We start from the raw sequence: 21,136 nt of genomic DNA on the forward strand, positions 1-21,136 counted from the left end.
GCGGGCTTTCTCTAGTTGAGGCAAGTGGGGGTGACTCTTTGTTGCGGTGCGCAGGCTTCTCATTGCAGTGGCTTCTCTTGTTGCGGAGCCCGGGCTCTAGACATGCAGGCTCAGTAGTTGTAGCTCGCAGGCTCTAGAATGCAGGCTCAGTAGTTGTGGTGCACAGGCTTAGTTGCTCCACAGCATGTGGGATCTTCCCGGACCAGGGATCGAACCCTTGTCGCCTGCATTGGCAGGGGGATGAATAACCACTGCACCACCAGGGAAGTCCAAACTGTTAGAATTTTGATTGGCATTGCATTGAATCTAGATCAATATTGGGGAAGCATTGAAGTCTTTATATAACATTGAGGGTTTGTATCCAGACACTTGTGATTTTGTGATGTTATTTTATTTATTTAGGTGGTCTTTTTTTGACTGCTTTGGGTCTTCATTGCTGCACGCAGGCTTTCTCTAGTTGTGGTGAACAGGGGCTGCTCTTTGTTTTGGTTTATCATTGCGGTGGTTTCTTTTGTTGCAGAGCACGGGGTCTAGGCACGCGGGCTTAGTTGCTCTGCGGCCTGTGGGATCTTCCTGGACCAGGGCTCGAACCCCTGTCCCCTGCATTGGCAGGCAGATTCTTAACCATTGCACCACCAGGGAAGTCCTGTTTAGATGGTCTTTAGTTTCACAGTTTACACATATTTTCTAATAACGTTGTCAGATCTTTTTTCCCCTATTGTGTTTTTAAAACTTATTTCTAATCATTTTTTGCTCATGTATAGAAGTGCAATTTAATTTGTCTGTATTTGTGGTATGTTCAATCACCTGGCTACGCTCTCACTATTTCTACTTCTTTGCCTTGGGTTTTCCATGTTGACAGTTATATTATTTGCATACAATAAGTTGTGTTTCTTCCTTTTCAATCTTGACTCATGAGTGTTTCTTATATTATTTCTTTGGCTAGAGACTCCAGTTCACACTGAATAGAAGTGGTTGTTATGGGTATCTTTGTCTTGTTTCGATGCTAAAGAGGCTACTTTGAATGTTGGTCCATTATCCATATTTGCTGTCAGTTTTTAGGTTTTGGAAGAGACCTTTGTATCAGTTTAAGGAAGTTCCCATCATTTTTTTTTTTTGTCGGTACGCGGGCCTCTCACTGTTGTGGCCTCTCCTGTTGCGGAGCACAGGCTCCAGACGCACAGGCTCAGCGGCCATGGCTCATGGGCCCAGCCGCTCCGCGGCATGTGGGATCTTCCCGGACCAAGGCACAAACGCGTGTCCCCTGCATCAGCAGGCGGACTCTCAACCACTGCGCCACCAGGGAAGCCCCATCATTTTTTTTTGTTTGTTTTAATTTTTATTTTATATTGGAGTATAGTTGATTTACACTGTTGTGTTAGTTTCAGGTGTACAGCAAAGTGATTCAGTTATACATATACATATATCCTTCTTCCCATCAGTTTTTTTTTTTATTAATTAATTTATTTTTGGCTGCATTGGGTCTTCGTTGCTGCGCATGGACTTTCTCTAGTTGGAGTGACCAGGGGCTACTCTTCATTGCAGTGCACAGACTTCTTATCATTGTGGCTTCTCTTGTTGTGGAGCACGGGCTCAGTAGTTGCGGCTCTCAGGCTCGAGAGCGCAGGCTCAGTAGTTGCAGCCACGGAGCAACTAAGCCTGTGGCCGCAACTACTGAAGCACCCCTGTTCTAGGGACTGTGTGCCACAACTGTTGAAGCAGCCCACGTGCCTAGAGCCTGTGCTCCACAGCAAGAAGAAGCCACCACAGTGAGAAACCTGTGCACCACAAGGAAGGGTAGCCCCTGGTCACTCCAACTAGAGAATAGAGAAAGTCCATGTGCAGCAATGAAGACCCAATGCAGCCACAAAAAAAAAAAAAAAAATTGTGATTGGGTATTGACTTTTAGCCAGTGCTTTTATTATAGTCATTGAGATAGATATAATGTTTTCTTTCTCCTTTGTTACTACAGTGAATATGCTAAACCCTCCTTCTGGATTCCTGAGATGATCCCAGCTCGATCATGATATTACATCTATAAAACACTGATAAACTTGATTTGCTCTTCGTTTTTTTTTCTTTCTTTTTTTTCTTTTCTCTCTCTCTCTTTTTTTTTTTTTAAAGGATTCTTGCTTCTGTGTTCATGACTTCCTTTTCTTTTACTGGCCATATGTGGTTTTCAGAGTATTTCTATTTTCTAGAAGTGTTTGTATAAGCTTGAATTGTCTTTTCCTTGAAAGTTCAGTAGGACATGCCTGTAAAAATATCTAGTTCTGGTCTTAATGGGAAAAATTAACCAATAAGTCTTTAATAGTAATAGGATTATTCAGGTTTTCTCTGTCTCCTTTTAAAGTTTTTTAAATGAGATAATTCAATTTAGTAGAACAGTAGAAAGAACTCTTATGTGCCTATTACTACAAGTTACTGATCATTTTGTCCACCCCCCCCCACACACACCCTTTTTTTTTCTGCTGGAGTTTTTAAAAGCAAATCCCGGACTTGTCATTTCAGTAGAAATACTTAAATATATGTCTCTTAGGACTTATTTTAACTTAACTATGCTATTGTCATACCTAACAAAATTAATAATTTCTTAATATTACCCACTATTCAGTCTGTATTATCCTGATTCTCTTAAAATGTATTTCCAGTTAGTTTGAATCAGGATCCAAACGAGGTATGTTTGGTTGTTGAATGATAACAGCTTCTCTCATTCTCTCTCTTTTTTTTTTTCCTTCCCCCTTTTATGCCATTGATTTGTTGGAGAAGCTAGGACACTTATCCTATATAATTTCTTTTTAATTGAAGTTTATTGAGTATTTTATTTTATTTTTTATTTTTGCGGTACGCGGGCCTCTCATTGTTGTGGCCTCTCCCGACGCGCAGGCTCAGTGGCCATGGATCACGGGCCCAGCCACTCCGCAGCATGTGGGATCTTCCCGGACCGGGGCACGAAACCGTGTCCCCTGCATCGGCAGGCAGACTCTCAACCACTGTGCCACCAGGGAAGCCCTATTGAGTATTTTATGAGGAATTTATTCATTTTTCTTTCTTCAGTTTTTTTGTGTGAAATTGATTAGTAGGACCACTTTCTCTTTTTATTGTCTTTTTTCCTTAACTTTCCCAGAAGTTTATCTTTTATTAGTCTTTTCAAGGAACCAAATTCTGATCTTGTTAATAACCTCTCAGTTCTATCTCCATTTTTCTAGTTTTTTTAATTGCTTTTATATTTGATCATCTTCTTCTTACTGTTTTTTAACATAATAACTTGGATACTTGTTAATTTCAAGCTTTATTTTCTAACATAAACCTTTAAGTTTTGAAATGTAGTATTTTTATTATTTCTCAGTTTGTGATTTCTCCTTTATCACTTACGTATGTGTGTATTTTGATTTTTGATTTTTGATTAATTTTTTAAATATTATTTATTTGGTTGCACTGGGTCTTAGTTGTGGCAGGTGGGCTTCTATAGTTGCAGCTCACCGGCTCCTTGGTTGTGGCATGTGGGCTCCTTAGTTGTTGTTTGTGAACTCTTAGTTGTGGCATGTATGTAGGATCTAGTTCCCTGACCAGGGATTGGACCCGGGCCCCCCCTGTGTTGGGAGCACAGAGTCTTAACCACTGTGCCACCAGGGAAGTCCCTGTGTATTTTTGATTTATTTTATTTTATTATTATTATTTTTTTCTTGGCTGTGCTGTATGGCTTGTGGGATTTTAGTTCCCTGACCAGGGATTGAACCCAGGCTCTCAGCAGTGAAAGCACAGAGTCCTAACCAATGGACTGCCAAGGAATACCCCATGTGTATTTTTTAAGTTTCTAAATAGGTAGAGATTATTTTTATTTTTTCCTAAATGTTTAACACTAAAAATATGCTGATGATGGAATGTTTCCTTGTATACTCCAGGGGGAAAGTAGAATGCAAAATTGCTTAAAAGTATATATGGGGACTTCCCTGGTGGCACAGTGGTTAAGAATCCGCCTGCCAATGCAGGGGACACAGGTTCGAGCCCTGGCCCGGGAAGATCCCACATGCTGCGGAGCAACTAAGCCTGTGTGCCACAACTATTGAGCCTGCGCTCTAGAGCCTGCGAACCACAACTACTGAGGCACGTACCACAACTACTGAAGCCCGCGCGCCTAGAGCCCGTGCTCAGTGATGAGAAGCCACCGCAATGAGAAGCCCACGCACCGCAACTAAGAGCAGCCCCCACTCGCCGCAACTAGAGAAAGCCTGTGCGCAGCAATGAAGACCCAACACAGCCAAAAATAAATAAATAAATAAATAATTTTATTTATTTATTTATTTATTTATTTAAAAGTGTATATGATTCCAGTATTGTGAATTATGTAAATAGGAAATAATGAAGGAAATATATCATTATATTGATATTAAGCAGTTGCCTTTTGAGTAGTGGTGTCAGGTAAATTTTATTTGAAACCTTATTCATATTCCACAACTATTCATAAGACATTTTATTTTTATGATGGAGGGGCACATGATTTTTCCAAAGGAATTGAATAATTCTGTAAAAATCTGGACTCTAAATCATGTCCTGAGATCCTGGGGTATAATTCAGTTCAACTAAAATATGACCAGTTGCTTAGCTCTGTTGGGCATTAGGCAAGGAGTTGGTATGTAAGTGGTAAGACATGTTATTCCCGGAGTTACAGTCTGGGTGCATAGGTGGGGTGAGGGGTGGTGATGGGGAAGAGATGGCAGGAGAGGAGGAGAGAAATATAGACAACACATGTTAATTTCATTGCCATGATAGAATGCAAAAGAACAGGAAGGACACATAGAGGAAGAATTGCACTTATGAACCAAGGGTAATTGGACCAACACGATCATTATTAGAGTGGTATCTTGTCTTTGATGGATGGGTTATTTTTAATAGGATTATCAGTTGTAGATTCAAATATATTTAATTTTTAAATACCCAGAAGTGTCCTTTTAATGTTAAAACTACTTGGAGAATTAAAACTCAAAACATCTCAATCTGTATAATGAGTTAGTACTGTCAACAGGTCAACCAAGGGACAATTTTGCACCTCCAGGGAACATTTGGTGATACATGGAGACATTTTTGATGTCACAAATGGGTTAGAGCTACTACTGGTATTAAGAGGAGAGACCAGGGATTTGCTGAGTATCTTATAGTGCATAGGGCAATCTCCCCCTCTCCCCAAAGAATTATCCAGCCTAGAATGTTTAATAGTGCCAAGGATGAGAAACCTAGGTTAATCCATAATTTTTGCATCCTCTTTCTCAGGGATGGGGCAGAGGTGGAATGGTAGTGGTTTGTCAGTTGTTGAAGAATCTAGAGGCATGGTTTTGTATCCTGTTCAGCTAGATTTTGGTTAAGGAAAACTAATCTGTAGTCTGAAGTCAGGTCAAAGCAAATTCATTCAGCTTTGTAGCAGGCACTGTGTGATGGGAATTTGGTAAAGTGGTAAGCAGCTCCTGTCTTCCTGGAGCTTACACTGAATGGTTTACAAAGGGGAGATCTTTTTTATCAGTTGTCTTTTTTTATTATTATTATATTTTAAATCTTTTGTTCTGAATTTATTTTGTGTATAGATAAGTTATTTTAAGCTCTTCTAAGGAATTCTGGAATAGTATACACCTTTTTTTTTTTTAATCTATTTTTTATTGCTTTGGGTCTTCGTTGCTGTGCGTGGGCTTTCTCTGGTTGCGTCGAGCAGGGCTACTCTTTGTTGCGGTATGCAGGCCTCTCACTGTTGTGGCCTCTCCCGTTGCGGAGCACAGGCTCCAGACGCACAGTCTCAGTGGCCATGGCTCACGGGCCCAGCCCCTCCACAGCATGTGGGATCTTCCTGCACGGGGGCACGAACCCGTGTCCCCTGCATTGGCAGGCGGACTCTCGACCACCAGGGAAGCCCAGCAGGGGGATTCTTAACCACTGTGTCACCAGGGAAGTCTGGTACACAACTTAATTGTGTATCTTTTGCATGACTGTCAGTACAAACTTTTGGCAACTCATGTAATGGGTGTGTGTTCCCCCCATGTAAGATGTATTCCCCTTTTCTCTGGTCTTGTTTTAGGTACAGTCTATAAGTGTTCAAACTTGTTGGCATGACAATAATTTATATATATTTATATATATATAAAACACCTTTTTTTAGTATAATATGAAAAACTAATAAAAATAGTATTCCATGGAGTGAGGTTTAGAAATGATATTTAATGCTTATCAAGAACAAAGTATAGAGAACTTTGTAATTTTGACTCTATCATACTTTAACCTTTATCTTTCCTCTTTGTTTTTAGATTTTGGCTCTCTATTTGACTTGGAGCACGACTTACCAGATGAATTAATCAACTCTACAGAATTGGGACTAACCAATGGTGGTGATATTAGTCAGCTTCAGACGAGCCTTGGCATGGTACAAGATGCAGCCTCTAAACATAAACAACTGTCAGAATTGCTACGTTCTGGTAGTTCCCCTAACCTCAACATGGGGGTTAGTGGCCCAGGCCAAGGCATGGCCAGCCAGGCCCAACAGAACAGTCCTGGATTAAGTTTGATAAATAGCATGGTCAAAAGCCCAATGGCACAGGCAGGCTTGACTTCTCCCAACATGGGGATGGGCACTAGTGGACCAAATCAGGGTCCCACACCATCTGCAACAGGTATGATGAACAGTCCAGTAAATCAGCCTGGCATGGGAATGAACACAGGGATGAATGCTGGCATGAATCCTGGAATGTTGACTGCAGGCAATGGACAAGGGATGATGCCTAATCAAGTCATGAACGGTTCAATTGGAGCAGGCCGGGGGCGACCTAATATGCAGTACCCAAACCCAGGCATGGGAAATGCTGGCAACTTAATGACTGAGCCACTGCAGCAAGGCTCTCCCCAGATGGGAGGACAAACAGGATTGAGAGGGCCCCAGCCTCTTAAGGTAAGTGCAGTTCTGGTTTCTGTGTACCGTCAGTATGTTTTTCAGTGCTCCAGTGATGGAGGAGGAGGGCTTGAGGTCAGTTATTCATTTATTCTTTACTGTTCATGTTTAATCTTCTTACATCATGTATCATTTCCCACATATTATATGCCAGGGATCTACTGTGTTGTCACAAGTTTTATGAAGCTCTTATATTAAATGTAAGTAATACTTTTTTTTTTTTTTTTACAAATGATTGCCAGCTAATTCCTGTTCCCTGTGGCACAAGTATTAGAATATTTTCATTTCATTTCTAATTCATCTCATTTTAGCCTTCATAGCCTTCCTTAAAAAAAAACAACACAGTTTTGAGATAGCCAGCGTTATATTATCTTCAGGTAGACTTTATTTGTCTACCTGAAGATTGCTTGGGATGTCCCTGTTTTTTAAGAGATGTGTTATTTTTTTTTCTTAACGGTTGATGGAAATTAAGATGCATTAGTTTACTATAAAGCCTCAACCAACATTCCAGGTCTTCCAGTTATCCTGATTTTGGCTGTTATTTGAAAGGTTTAGAGAAAAATAGGTTTTGTGTTTCATAGAGGGGCCATGCGGTGTGAATTGTTCTCTTGGCCTTCCCCATCCCTGGGCCTATCCTGAGTGCTGTGTTGGCTCTCTTGCTCCATCTTCTGTTCCCTGACCAGGGATCGAACCCATGCCCCCTGCAGTGGAAGCGCAGAGTCCTAACCACTGGACTGCCAGGGAAGTCCGAAAGCCTTTTCTTTTTTAAAAAGCCTACTTTCTTAGCCTTATTAAGTAGAGAATGCTAAATATATTTTTAAAAACCTTTTAAATGTGTACTCTGTATGTATAATTAAGATGTTATAAGCATATGTTGGATGTTTATTCCACCATATTTTTCATACACATTTTATTCCTTTTTCTTAAAATGGTATCACACTATGGTTGCCAGTGCCTGGCATGTAGTTAGTAAATACTTGTTGAATGAAAGAGATGGCTTCGCTTGGAAGGTGATACTAGAGATGGGAGAGATTTTCACAAGGAGTCAGGAGCAAGCTTGCTCTGTAAGAGGAATAATTTGAGCAGGCATTGGGACTTCTATATTCCTGAGAATAATGATGGTGAGAGTTCAAGGATGAAATGAAGACATACGGATGAATTGGGAGTGGGGGCACTGAGGTCACATGTAGATAAATGAAAGCCCTTAAATATTTTTTTTTTGCTACAGGATAAAGAATATTGACATCTTGACTTAGGAAAAAATTCTGTTTGGCATCACTATCTACTCTATAGGTTCTCCCTTTCTGGCACTTTTATGTTGCTGTTTTGATGTGGTTTACTTAGAACACTTGGAGTGAGAACCAGAAACAAGAAGGTAGAATATTTATTAGGTACCTCTTCTAGATTTCTAGGAACCTGCCTGTGAAGAGTCCCTGCCCTCCTGATGTTTATATGGGGGGTGGGGGGGCAGGAATGACAGACATTGAAAGTTTCACTGATTGAACAAATATTTACTGAGTCCTAGCTTGCTTTTTTGTTTTTTTTTTTTTTTTTGCTGTACGCGGGCCTCTCACTGTTGTGGCCTCTCCCGTTGCGGAGCACAGGCTCCAGACGTGCAGGCTCAGTGGCCATGGCTCACGGGCCCAGCCGCTCCGTGGCATGTGGGATGTTCCCGGACCGGGGCACGAACCCATGTCCCCTGCATCGGCAGGCGGACTCTCAACCACTGCGCCACCAGGGAAGCCCCGAGTCCTAGCTTAGATGCTGAAGATAGAGCAGTGAATAAACTCACTTCATGGAACTTACTTTCTTTTTTATATATATATATATAAATTTATTTTATTTATTTTTGGCCGCGTTGGGTCTTCATTGCTGCGTGCCGGCTTTCTCTAGTTGCAGCAAGCGGGGGCTACTCTTCGTTGCAGTGCGCGGGCTTCTCATTGCAGTGGCTTCTCTTGTTGCGGAGCACGGACTCTAGGCACATTGGGCTTCAGTAGTTGTGGCTCATGGGCTCTATAGAGTGCAGGCTCAGTAGTTGTGGCGCACGGGCTTAGTTGCTCCGCGGCATGTGGGATCTTCCCGGACCAGGGCTCGAACCCATGCCCCCTGCGTTGGCAGGCAGATTCTTAACCACTGCTGCACCAGGGAAGCCCGGAACTTACTTTCTAGTGTACACATAAGATATAAATTCATAGTGTTCCAGGTAAGTGCTGTGAAGAAAAATAAAGGAAGGAAAGGCACATTGGGAGAAGGCCTAGGTTGAGAGTGGGGCACTGTCCTACTTCTAATCTAAATCACAAATTTCTGTATCAACATTGTTTCAGGGACTGTATATATAGCAGTAAATTAATCAGACAAAAATCCCTGTACCTGTGGAGCTTATATTTTCATGGAAAGGGGCAATTCAAATATAAAAACTTAATTATTAAAATATTTCCTTGTTTTATATGAAACAAGGAAATCCCACCTATATTTTATATTTGAAAGTTGATGTAAATTGTTACTTTTGGAGCTCTTCTCTTAAAATTAACATCAGTTTGTGATGCGCTTTGGCATGTGATATTAAAGAGTGTTTAACCTATAAATTTTAAAGTAAGAGCAGTGATTGATATGTTGCATCTTTGTCTTTCTTGTGTGTTCTTGGATAGGCAAGGAGTGAAGCAGGTAGGAAGAGCCAGTTAAGAGGGTATTAAGTATAAGGCAGGGAGGAATAATCCATGTTGAGAGAGAAAAAGACAGATCTTAATGCCATATCCTGATGGGTTCTAAAGAGGAGGATCTTATTCCCAAATTTACGATCTAGATGGGTGTGGTTTTAGGTGTACAGTATCAATTTGAAAAATAGTCCCTGTGGGGTGATGACGCCCCCCTAAACTAAGGCAGTGGTATAAGAGTAATAGGACTGAGTCTAGAAAACGTTTAAGATTGGTTGTCAGTTCTGTTCTGAGAGATCCCTGTAGTCTTCCTTGTTTATCATTGTACGTGCTGCCCTGCCCCTGCCATGGTTAACATAGTGCCTGGCGAATGACTTGGATATAGATGTATTTATCAAATCTGATAGGCTGGAGGACATGTCAGGATGTTGTTTAATTTGTTATTATTTGGTGAATCACGGAGTCACATTTTCACATTTAGTATCGGTGTGCACTACTGTTGATGCCTGCAAGTCTTATTAAGGGATTTTTGTCCCTATGTTAAATGTTCCTAAACTGTTATATTTGTTGTATATTGGGCACTACTTTTTTATTTGTCAGTGTTTGGTACCATGGTGTGTCTTATGTGTTCCTGTGTTCCCTTTTAATGTATTGAACACTAAGAAACAACCTGTAGTGTCAGATTTATTTTTAAAGAAAGATAAAATAGTCCCCTGCAGGCCCTTTGGTTTTAGTTGCCTAGGACTGTGGCTTCCTGGTCCTCTGCCTTTTCAGTTTAGGTGGAGATCTGTATCGCTGCTGTTCAGGTAGGTGGTTGTTAACTAGTTGGACATCTGGATCCCATTAGCTATAGAGAAGGGAACAAGATCAAATAACTAACTACAGTGTAGCAGAAATTAAGTACAGTATATTCCCTTCCTATTCTATTTCGTGGGGGAGTAGTGGGGGGTGGGTAAATAGAAAGGGTAGCGGTGGGGGGGGTTGGTTGCATTTCATTTTCTAACACTGACAGCAGAACTCTGAGGGAGATAGGTAAACAAAAAGCCTGAGAGAGTCTTTGTTGGTCAGAGTGACCAGAAGTGTCAGGAGTGAATTACTGCCAGCTGACCCGCAGTTAGTGCAATCTGTATATTTGAGACCGTAGTCTGCTACAGAGTGAACTTGGAGTTTCTAGGTAATGCATTGTGACTGAGGGAACAAGCAATGTCAGGAATTGGTTGAAACTCGGTTAGTGTAGGCAGTCAAGGCAATATCCATGTGAACAAATGTGTGAAGGACCAGATTCTACTAGGACGTGTTTGATGAAGGTATTAGCTTATTAACAGGAGACATCAAGGCATCTTACAAATCCCAGCATTTTATCTATATAAATTATGGACTCTTAAATGGCTTTCATTTTATGTCTACCATGAATTTCCATGCTAATAAGAAATACAAGTAAAATACTCCTCCAGGTGTAGGTGAGCATACTATTGGGACTATATTAGTATAAATATTAGTACTTTAAAAGCAATATGTAGGGCTTCCCTGGTGGCGCAGTGGTTGACAGTCCGCCTGCTGATGCAGGGGACACGGGTTCGTACCCCAGTCCAGGAAGATCCCACATGCCGCGGAGCGGCTGGGCCCGTGAGCCATGGCCGCTGAGCCTGTGCGTCCGGAGCCTGTGCTCCGCAACGGGAGAGGCCACAACAGTGAGAGGCCCGCGTACCGCAAAAAAAAAAGCAATATGTAGCAGCAGCACTCCCAGCCACATTGGAAACTACCAAAAGAAACCTGAACTTTGCATTTAAGCCTGTTTTTGTATTTGATTTTCTGGCCAGATTCACGTAGGAAATTCCAGTTATTGGAGACTGAATAAATTTTTTACTCTGGATGCTTCCCATTCATGCTGCCTCATTTTTTTATGCTTTCACCTACACTATGCCACTTCCCTCAGTCTCGTTCCCTATCATCATTCCTGCCTCTTTGCGAATTTAATATTTTATTTCCTTTACAGGTTAGCATTCAGGAGTAAAAAATAGGAAAGGAGGGTGTGCCACTCAACTGCCTAGTTTTAGGGAAAGGGAAAATCTTAAGCAAATGCTGGCGATTCAAGAAGCATGATGCTCTCAGGTTTGCAAGTTAATGGGTATAGGAGATAGGATACCATGGAGAAGTAGTCAGTTCACATGAAGATCATGAAAGGTCTGGTATACCGTGGTTTTCCCCCTTTATGAGTAGAAACCAAGTGAGGACAGAAGGCAAGAAAACCTGTTAGTCACAGTCTACAAAAGCTGTGATGAAGAGCTTTGTATTAGGACAGTGACAGTGGGCATGTATACATGGGAATGATGGGGATTGGGTGGCTAGAGGCAGAATTTGAAGGACCCTTTGATAGAATTGGATCTCTCTGAGAAGGATATAGAAATCTAGTATGACTCCTTTTAATTGGACAGTAGCTGTAGTGTCATTAGTTTTCATTCTGAGTGCTTGCCTAGTAGGTGATGATTGACTTACAGTGGGGTCTTATGTGGAAGGATAGAATTGTAAGTTGCATCATTGTTATCAGTAAAACATTTGGTTTTTGAATAATTAATGCTCTGTTCAAGTTAATCATTATACAGTATGATGGTTCCACGTGGACTTACATAAACACAGGAAAAAACTTACTTTTTTTTCTTTTTTCTTTTTGGCCATACTGCACAGCATGTGGGATCTTAGTTCCACGACCAAGGATCGAACCTGTGCCCCCTTGCATTGGGAATGTGGAGTCCTAATCACTGGACTGCCAGGGAATTCCCGAAACTTACTTTTTAAAGTACATAGGGATTGCACATACACTCAGATTACTTTAAGAGCCAAGAAGGCAATTTAATAAAGCAGCTAGGTGTAAGACAGCAAGAAATGGTGCAGACTTTGAAGTTTGCATGCTATACCTAAAGGATTCAGATTGAAAAAGTTTTAAAATCACTGTTCAATCCTGTCCCTAAGTAAAAAAGTACATATCCCCCCAGGCTACCAATCTTCTACCTTTTATATAAACAATGCTGGAATAAGCATTTTGATATATCAAGTTCTCTAATATATTTAAGGATTAGATGGTTTATTGAGTTGAATTGAATTTATTAAGTTATAGTTTGCACCTTAAATGAAAGTTATTTAGTGCATTAAAAGTGGAGATGAATGGCAGAGCCTGCTTAGTAGATATAGCTAAATGAAGACGCTTATACATTTTTCTAAAACGTTTATCGCATATTTACAGCAAACAGCTCTAAATTTACTGTACCTCAGGCCCCTAGATTATAGTCTGTTTATGTATACAGAGAGTTTCTTTTAAAATTGTCTTTGTAAATTAGGAAGTGGAAAAGGAAAGGAAATAGTAATTTCCTATTAGTGTGGGGAATAAGATTTAATTTCTCTTCTGTTTCTTGTTCTTAGATGGGAATGATGAACAACCCTAATCCTTACGGTTCACCATATACTCAGAATTCTGGACAGCAGATTGGAGCCAGTGGCCTTGGTCTACAGATTCCGACAAAGTCTGTACTACCAAATAGCTTATCTCCATTTGCAATGGACAAAAAGGCAGTTCCTCCTGGTGGAGGAATGCCCAACATGGTGGGTAGTAATCTGTTTACAAATTTGTCTTCCATCTGACACTTTAACAGAATTGTGTTAAACCTCTTATGTCTTCTATTATACTATACACACTAGGATGTAATGGATGGCCCCTGTGATTGAGGAAGCTTGTGCCTTCCTTCCATTTCACCTGGTGTTTTTTTACTTGCAGTATTGACCAGTAAGGATGCTGTCCAAATAGGAGCAAATGGGGCTGCTACACTGAAAGTTTTGGGGTCCTGCCATATGCAGCTTCTCCTTGTGAGCAATTCTTTTTGTAGGATACAAAAGTGGAACCTTTTTCCTCTTGGGAAGGACTCTGAAAAAGGATTCCAACTCTCAATCACCACATCTACTGATTTGTATCTGATGCTATAACACAGAAGTAACTTCCCTTTCAAAGTTACAGATTGTTTTTAACAGTGATTTTTGTTATGGTAAAATCTCCAAAGCTTCTAACGTTGCTATTTTTCTAAAGTAAAACTATCTCCATTTGTAAATGTGTCAGGTAGTCCATGTCCATCTTTGGAAAAAATTGTCCTATAGGAATTTTATTTCCTTTTCAGATGTTTTAGGTTTTTTGCTTTGTGTCCCATAGTCATTGAATGCCTATATTTCAGATACTTCACTAAGTACTGGAGACAAAGATGAACAAAACATGTCATTTCTGCCTCCAGAAATGTTTACTTTTTTATTAGGAAAAACCAAATTTCTTCCAGGGTTTACAGAAACTAATTTTTCACCCACCTGAAAGGCCCCTGCCAGCTCTCCCAAGAAGCTCTTCACTATTCTTCAAAACCTAACTTGAACACGCTCTTCACAACAGATCCCTTCCTTTCCCCCCCTCGCACTGGAGTTTACCATGTCCTTCTCTTTCTGTTTTCAGAAGAGTTGCTTCAGAGCAACCAAATACAAATACACATTTTAAAAAAATTTTTATTGGAGTATAGTTGTTTTACAGTTGTCCTTCTCTTTCTTTTGCTCTCTGTATGTTATACATACTTTGATTATATTGCTTGCTAATATAGCAATTTGTTTTCTTGTTAAATTGAGCTTCTTGTTGGTAGAAGTCATCATTTATCGTAGAATCCCCTGTGTCAAAAAATTGGGTCTGGTACATGGTAGACTGTCCTTAAAGGTTTTCATTGAAAATCTCCAAGTCCGTATTTATTAAGGAGGTAGCAAACTATGACACCTAACATCAAATGCATCTTTATTGTTTTATCCCTTAGGGCCAGCAGCAGACCCCGCAGGTCCAGCAGCCAGGCCTGGTGACTCCGGTGGCCCAAGGGATGGGTTCTGGAGCACACACAGCTGATCCAGAGAAGCGCAAGCTCATCCAGCAGCAGCTTGTTCTCCTTTTGCACGCTCACAAGTGCCAGCGGCGAGAGCAGGCCAATGGGGAAGTGAGGCAGTGCAACCTTCCCCACTGTCGTACAATGAAGAACGTCCTTAACCACATGACACACTGCCAGTCAGGCAAGTCCTGCCAAGGTGAGTGGGCTCAAAAGGTTTTTGTGCTCAGCAATTAATATTTTTTTTTTACAGTTAGAGCTGATCACATTTTCTCTCTTCTCTTTTGAGACTCCTTACTGATAATGCCTTACTCTGTATTTAATTATGATAAAATTCAGAATCATTTTGTGAATGAGTATCTAGAGATGTGGTAGGAGAGGAAGTTTTAGATTCTTCCCTTTTGGGGTGATACTGACTTTTATTTGCCCCAGCATAGCTTTAAATATTATTGAGGGTTTGCTAACTATCATGTAGGCCAATACTAAAAGAATGTTACCCAACTTAGTACAATTTGTATGTTTATAGAGTCATTAGAAATCTGTGTGTTGTTTTTTTTTTAATTTTTTATTGGAGTATAGTTGATTTACAATGTTGTGTTAGTTTCTGCTGTACAGCAAAGTGAATCAGTTAAACATACACATATATCCACTCTTCTTTAGATTCTTTTCGCATACAGATCATTACAGAATATTGAGTCGAGTTCCCTGTGCTATATACTAGGTCCTTATTAGTTATCTATTTTATATATAGTAGTGTGTATATGTCGATCCCAATTTCCCAGTTTATCCCCCCCTCCCTTTCCCTCGTGGGAACCATAAGTTTGTTTTTTACACCTGTAACTCTATTTCTGTTTTGTAAATAAGTTAATTTGTACCATTTCTTTTTTTTAAGAGAAATCTGTTTTTATAGGGTTTTTTTTTAATTTATTTAATTTATTTATTTTTGGCTGTCTCGGGTCTTTGTTGCTGCACAGGGGCTTTCTCTAGTTGTGGTAGGTGGGGGCTACTCTTTGTTGTGGCACGCAGGCACATTGCAGTGGCTTCTCTTGTTGCGGAGCACAGGCTCTAGGCGCGTGGGCTTCAGTAGTTGTGGCTCACGGGCTCTAGAGCACAGGCTCAGTAGTTGTGGCGCACGGGCTTTGTTGCTCTGCAGCATGTGGGATCTTCCCGGACCAGGGATCGAACCCATGACCCCTGTATGGCAGGCGGATTCTTAACCACTGCGCCACCAGGGAAGTCCCCAGGTTTTTATAATGTAAAGTAGATTGCACAGCTTTGTGGTGAAAAATAGAGGCTCTGGAAGCCAGACCACTTGAGTTTGAATCCCACTTTGGGTGCTCTGTGACTTTGTACACATTACTTAACCAGTTTTTGCCTGTTTTCTCAACTATAAAGTGGGAGGATTAATAACTACCCTATAGAGGTGTTATGAATATGCAATGAGTTAATAGCATTTGTAGCACTCATTATGTGATCGATAAGTTAGCTAACAGTAATATAAAAATATAACCTGCGTTTGAAAAAATAATCATTTTTCTTCTTTTTAGTGGCACACTGTGCATCTTCTCGACAAATCATTTCACACTGGAAGAATTGTACAAGGCATGATTGTCCTGTGTGTCTACCCCTTAAAAATGCTGGAGATAAGAGAAATCAACAGTGTAAGTGACTAAATCTTTTGAAGCTTTATATCAAAAGTATTCTTAGACTCACCAGCACAACTTGGTGAGATGGTAGAGTACCTCTTGATTGTGTGAAGTTCCTGTGACTGCCTAGTGCTATCACACTAGATTATTTCCACTTACCACTAACTTCATATTAATAAGGTTAGAATGGAAGTACTTATTACCTAAAATAAGATCCAGAAAGATCATTGCTTTGACATTGGGCAAGTTACTCTTTTATACCTGTGATATAAATATTTAGATAATTTGAAATTAATGTAAAAAGAAAGAAGAAAGTTTGAGATTATTTTTAGAAGCCTGGGGTGATGAGCTTTTCTTAGAGGAAAGACAAGTCAAAAGTAGAAAGTGCAGCCACCACACCTCCTTTAGAAACAAAACATTTAGCATTTAGGATTGAAAGATAAATTTGGAACTGTATATATAGCATGTTTTTAAAAAGTAATTAAATTCCATAAATTAATGAAGAAATCATAAATAGCCCAGTAGAGAATTGGGACTAGGAAATAGTTCACTAGAGGGAGGAAATACCAAAAAGTTCCCTGTTAAATTAAGGAATGAAATAAAGTACCATTTCTCTCCTGTCACATTGATAGAAATGATGCTACCTGGTGTTGGCTTTTGTGTGGCTCTGAGGCATTTCATACACTCTGATGGGAATATTGATACAGCCTGTGGGAAGGCTTTTGGGTATTTTGGATCAAAAGCTTTTCATGCCAATGATCCCCTTTGACCAATCAGTTCTGCATCTAGAAATTTTTTCAAGGAAATAATGGGAAACAAGATGTGTGTATTTCATAATCACGTAACAATAATTTTGTGTTTAAAATTCACTCAGACATCCTAGTGTTTTCTTTCTCACCATCTTTAATGTTGTAATACTGTTTCTTTTGTTTTCTCTAGCAATTCTGACTGGAGCACCAGTTGGACTTGGAAATACTAGCTCTCTAGGGGTGGGTCAACAGTCTACTCCCAGCCTAAGCACTGTTAGTCAGATTGATCCCAGCTCTATAGAAAGGGCTTATGCAGCCCTTGGACTACCCTATCAAGTAAATCAGATGCCAACACAGCCCCAGGTGCAAGCAAAGAACCAGCAGAACCAGCAATCTGGACAGTCTCCCCAGGGGATGCGGCCCATGAGCAACATGAGTAAGTCTGTGTCCTCCTAGTGACAGATGTGATACCAGTTGTGTGTGTAAATACCATGTAATATGCAAGGTTAACTTCTTTGTTTATTTTAGTCTCTGTGTGTGTGTCTATCTCTTTTATTGTCTCTCTTTCTCTCCATGTCTCCCTCTCTTACTTTTTTTATTACATGATTAATTTTTTGAAGTAACTTTTAAAAGATTATAGTGTAGAAATCCCCTTGTAATCCACATACCAGAGGCAACTGCTATTGGTTTATATCCTTCTTAATCCTGTTATACATATATTAGTTTATATTTCTAGAAGTGGGATCCCATGTGTTATAACAGACTTATTTCTTTACACAATGTGGACATCTTTCCATTTCCATGCCTAATGTATCCTTTTTAATACTTGTATAGTATTTTGTCGCATAGAACAGTGTGTTACAGGTGGACATTTAAGTTTCCAAATTTTTTGATATTTTAAATGCCACAAAGAAACTGTTTTGGCTCGAAGTATTCTTTTGGTAGTATTCTTTTGATTTGAAATGTTTGGTTATTGTTAATATAGATTTCTGCATATCTGGCAGCAGTAGTCGTTTGCCTTTGAAATAGTTTATCAAATACACTTGTTCTCCTAACCTCTTCCTATAATAAAACTGAGAGGGAAGGGAAGTGTGAGCAGTGTTTTAATATCCTGATTTGGGGGTAGTTTTTATTCTCTAATTGTATGGTAAAATAAAGGAGATTTGCCCTATGACTATCCATTTACTGTCAGGCAGTTGAACATCTAAGCAATTTTATATAAATTGTTAAATGCCCAGCACAGGTAAGCCCATAACTTTTAATTATTTGCCTCTTATTCTAAAATTGTTCTTGATGATGAAGTTCTTCTGTAATTAGACAACTGTCTAATTTGGAATAATCTACCATGCTTTTTCCTTTGAAACCCATTTTCATCCCTCTATTAGTAAGTGCAGTAGGCTTTAGTTTCTGCAAACTGTTTGATTCTAAATGAGAAAATTGGGCACGCTACTCTTGTAAGAATGTAAATCTTACTGATTTTTATTTTTAACTTAAGGAAATGTACACTATTTCATAACAAGCAATGCTAACTTGTTAAACAGTTATTGAGAAAGGAGTTTTAAAAACTGGACTAGAAACCGGAATGAAGAGCATTCCTGCCTTTTCAGGCTTGTTTTCAAGCTCTTATTTATTAAAAGAGAGATCTGAGGACTTCATTCCCCCCCCTTTTCCATCTCCTTCTCTCCCTCCCCCTCCCCTCCCCTCCCCTCCCTCCTCCCCTCCCCCTCCCCTCCCCTCCCTCCCCCCTCCCCTCCCCTCCCTCCCCCTCCCTCCCCCTCCCCCTCCCCCTCCTCCCCTCCCTCCCCCTCCTCCCCTCCCTCCCCCTCCTCCCCTCCCCCCCTCCTCCCCCCCCCCAACTTATGATTGCTTTTTTCCTCTCTCTTTCAAAGTTATGTAGAGTGCATCTTCCTTGAGCTTTAGGATCTTGACCCAATGCAGCTGTCTACCCCTGGCCTAGATTTTCATTTTTGTAATTGGTTGTTTCCCATTACTTTTTCAAGTTTCTGTGTATAATTACCAGTTTAGTTCTTGTCATCTTCTCTTGTATCATCTGTGTATTTGCATGTACATTTATATATACCCACAAGATTATTTGAAAGTTAACTAGCTTCTTGGATTTCTTTTTTCCCCTTTCTCAGTGTCTTTTTAAAAAATGTTTTAGGATTAAGATTAATCAGGTTTTTCCATTTCTTGTTATTGAGTTAACGGTGCCTTTTTGATAATAATCATCATTGTGAGCCAGTACTTTTAGAATACCTCAGATATTTCTTTGTTGTGTCAGAGCCCATCTTGAAAACTGGTGTAAAACAAACATAAAATGTCATCATGGTTTCTTTTCTTCAGGCACAAGCCAGATAGTCAAAGGCCTCCTTTGAAGTAATTTTTCCTTTTATACCAAAGTCCTGTAATGCAGGGACATTCTCAGAGTTATAAATTTTACGTACCTGTGAGTGACAAGGGCATTTGAATAAAAACAGCATTCACTTAGATGTGCTGTGTGCTGAAAAAAACATACTAAAGGGGGCATGATCCCTACTTTTGAAACATCTCTAGTTTGGATGGGCAGGTAAGTGACTAAATAGGCAAAATAACAAGATCTCTACTACGTGTATCAGGTTATAGAGACTCTGTAACAGGGAGGGCAAGAGGGAATCCACTCCAGAACTCCATATTAGAGCTTTTTACTGTAAGCCTTCCATGACCATATTTGACCACATTCTTAATCTTCTGGTTTCTATTGAATTCACTTATTCTGTAAAGATTGTGTTAGGGCTTAGAAAAAATACGTATTCTCCTATGGCTTAGGATTCCCCCTAGGGCTTTAAAATATACACACACACACACACACTCACTGAATATTAGGTGCCTTGAATTCTTTTTTTGTTCATTTTCTTTCTGACTTATTCTCTCAGTGCCAGTAGTGTCTTTCTTCCTACATTTTTGTATTCTCAAGTGAATGCTCACTCTTAGGGTCTTGAATGCGAACCTATATAAGGGTATCCTTCTCAAGTTATTATGGAGCCATTACTTGCAGTAATGGACCCGGATACTTCAGAGGGAATGTTTGGCTGTGTTTTCATGTGCCATCAGAAGGCAGTAAGATAAGCAAATTGATACATAGTGTAATCACTTTTTCTTTTACCTTCATATTCTTACGACCAGTAAAACAAATCTGTGTTAAGGGTACGTAATTTTTCTAAAAATGAGTATTCACACGTGGAGTGTTTATAGTGACAAGTAGACCACTACCAGCAACTACATTTTAGAGCCTGCCTTGATGATGTCAGAAGCAGAGTTCTGCCTAAGCATTTGGGAAGCATGATGAAAGAAGGCAACAGGATTTTTATTAGCCATTGTCTAGAAATCTAGTCAATTATTTTCATTTTACGGAAGTTTTTTCTTTTTTTTAATATCTTGGAGGGTATATTAATAAAATTGTATATCAGAAAAATTTTTAACCACACGAAAATCTGGTTTAGTGTAAATATTGTTTGTTTTTTTGTTTTTAAAGAAATAATATTCATTAAAATCATTAATCAAAAAAGTTAATATGTGTACATAGAGCAGCTATTCAAGCCAATTTGAAGGAGTATTCAATTAAAAATGTTTAACCCAAACACTGTTTTTCATTCCCCTCCCTAGGGGTCATCATACATGTCCTTACATAGATTGTGCTTATGAAAGCACCTGCATATATTAATTCAGTTCCCTAAACAATTTTGGTTCTAGTTTTTTAGCTCCTTTTAACATCATTACTCTTATGTCTGTCCATACATATATAACTGTAAGACAATATCAAGTGGAAATCCTAAGTCAATGAATATATGCACGCATTTTTTCATTTGTTTAGCAGTTACCAGATAGCTCTCCCAAGAGTGGGTCAGTTTACACATCTGTGAATTTTTATTGAAAATGCTTCTTTTCCCAAACCTTTCTCAACACTTGGTATTCTCAGACTTTATAAAAAAGTTTTCACAGGAATTCCCTGGCCGTCCAGTGGTTAGGACTCCAGGCTTCCACTGCAGGGGGCACAGTTTCGATCCCTGGTTGGGTAACTAAGATCGCATAAGCCAGTAAGATCCCTCAAGCCGCACAGCCAAAAGAAAAAAAAAAAGTTTTCATATTTTCGTACATGAAAAATATATTACTTTAAGTTTTACTTTAAATGCAGTTGAACATACTTGCATACTTTTAAAGCTGTTGTATTTCTTTTTTATGTAAATTGCCTATTCCTTTCCTCTTGGATTCTTCATCTTTTTCTCACTGG

The 21,136-nt window shown here is 39.7% G+C and overlaps 1 protein-coding gene across 1 annotated transcript in view; it reads left to right on the forward strand.

The window, feature by feature from the left end:
• EP300 (EP300 lysine acetyltransferase) overlaps window positions 1–21,136 on the forward strand; it is a 73,493-nt gene that overhangs the window by 15,565 nt on the left and 36,792 nt on the right. The window contains exons 2-6 of the mRNA XM_082665753.1: window positions 6,291–6,928; window positions 13,000–13,179; window positions 14,412–14,673; window positions 16,022–16,135; window positions 17,060–17,305. Coding sequence (XP_082521879.1) covers window positions 6,291–6,928; window positions 13,000–13,179; window positions 14,412–14,673; window positions 16,022–16,135; window positions 17,060–17,305 — 1,440 coding nt within the window. The remainder of the gene's footprint in view (window positions 1–6,290; window positions 6,929–12,999; window positions 13,180–14,411; window positions 14,674–16,021; window positions 16,136–17,059; window positions 17,306–21,136) is intronic.

This window comes from Grampus griseus, assembly GCF_964374135.1.
Source record: "Grampus griseus genome assembly, chromosome: 11".
NCBI lineage: Eukaryota > Metazoa > Chordata > Mammalia > Artiodactyla > Delphinidae > Grampus > Grampus griseus.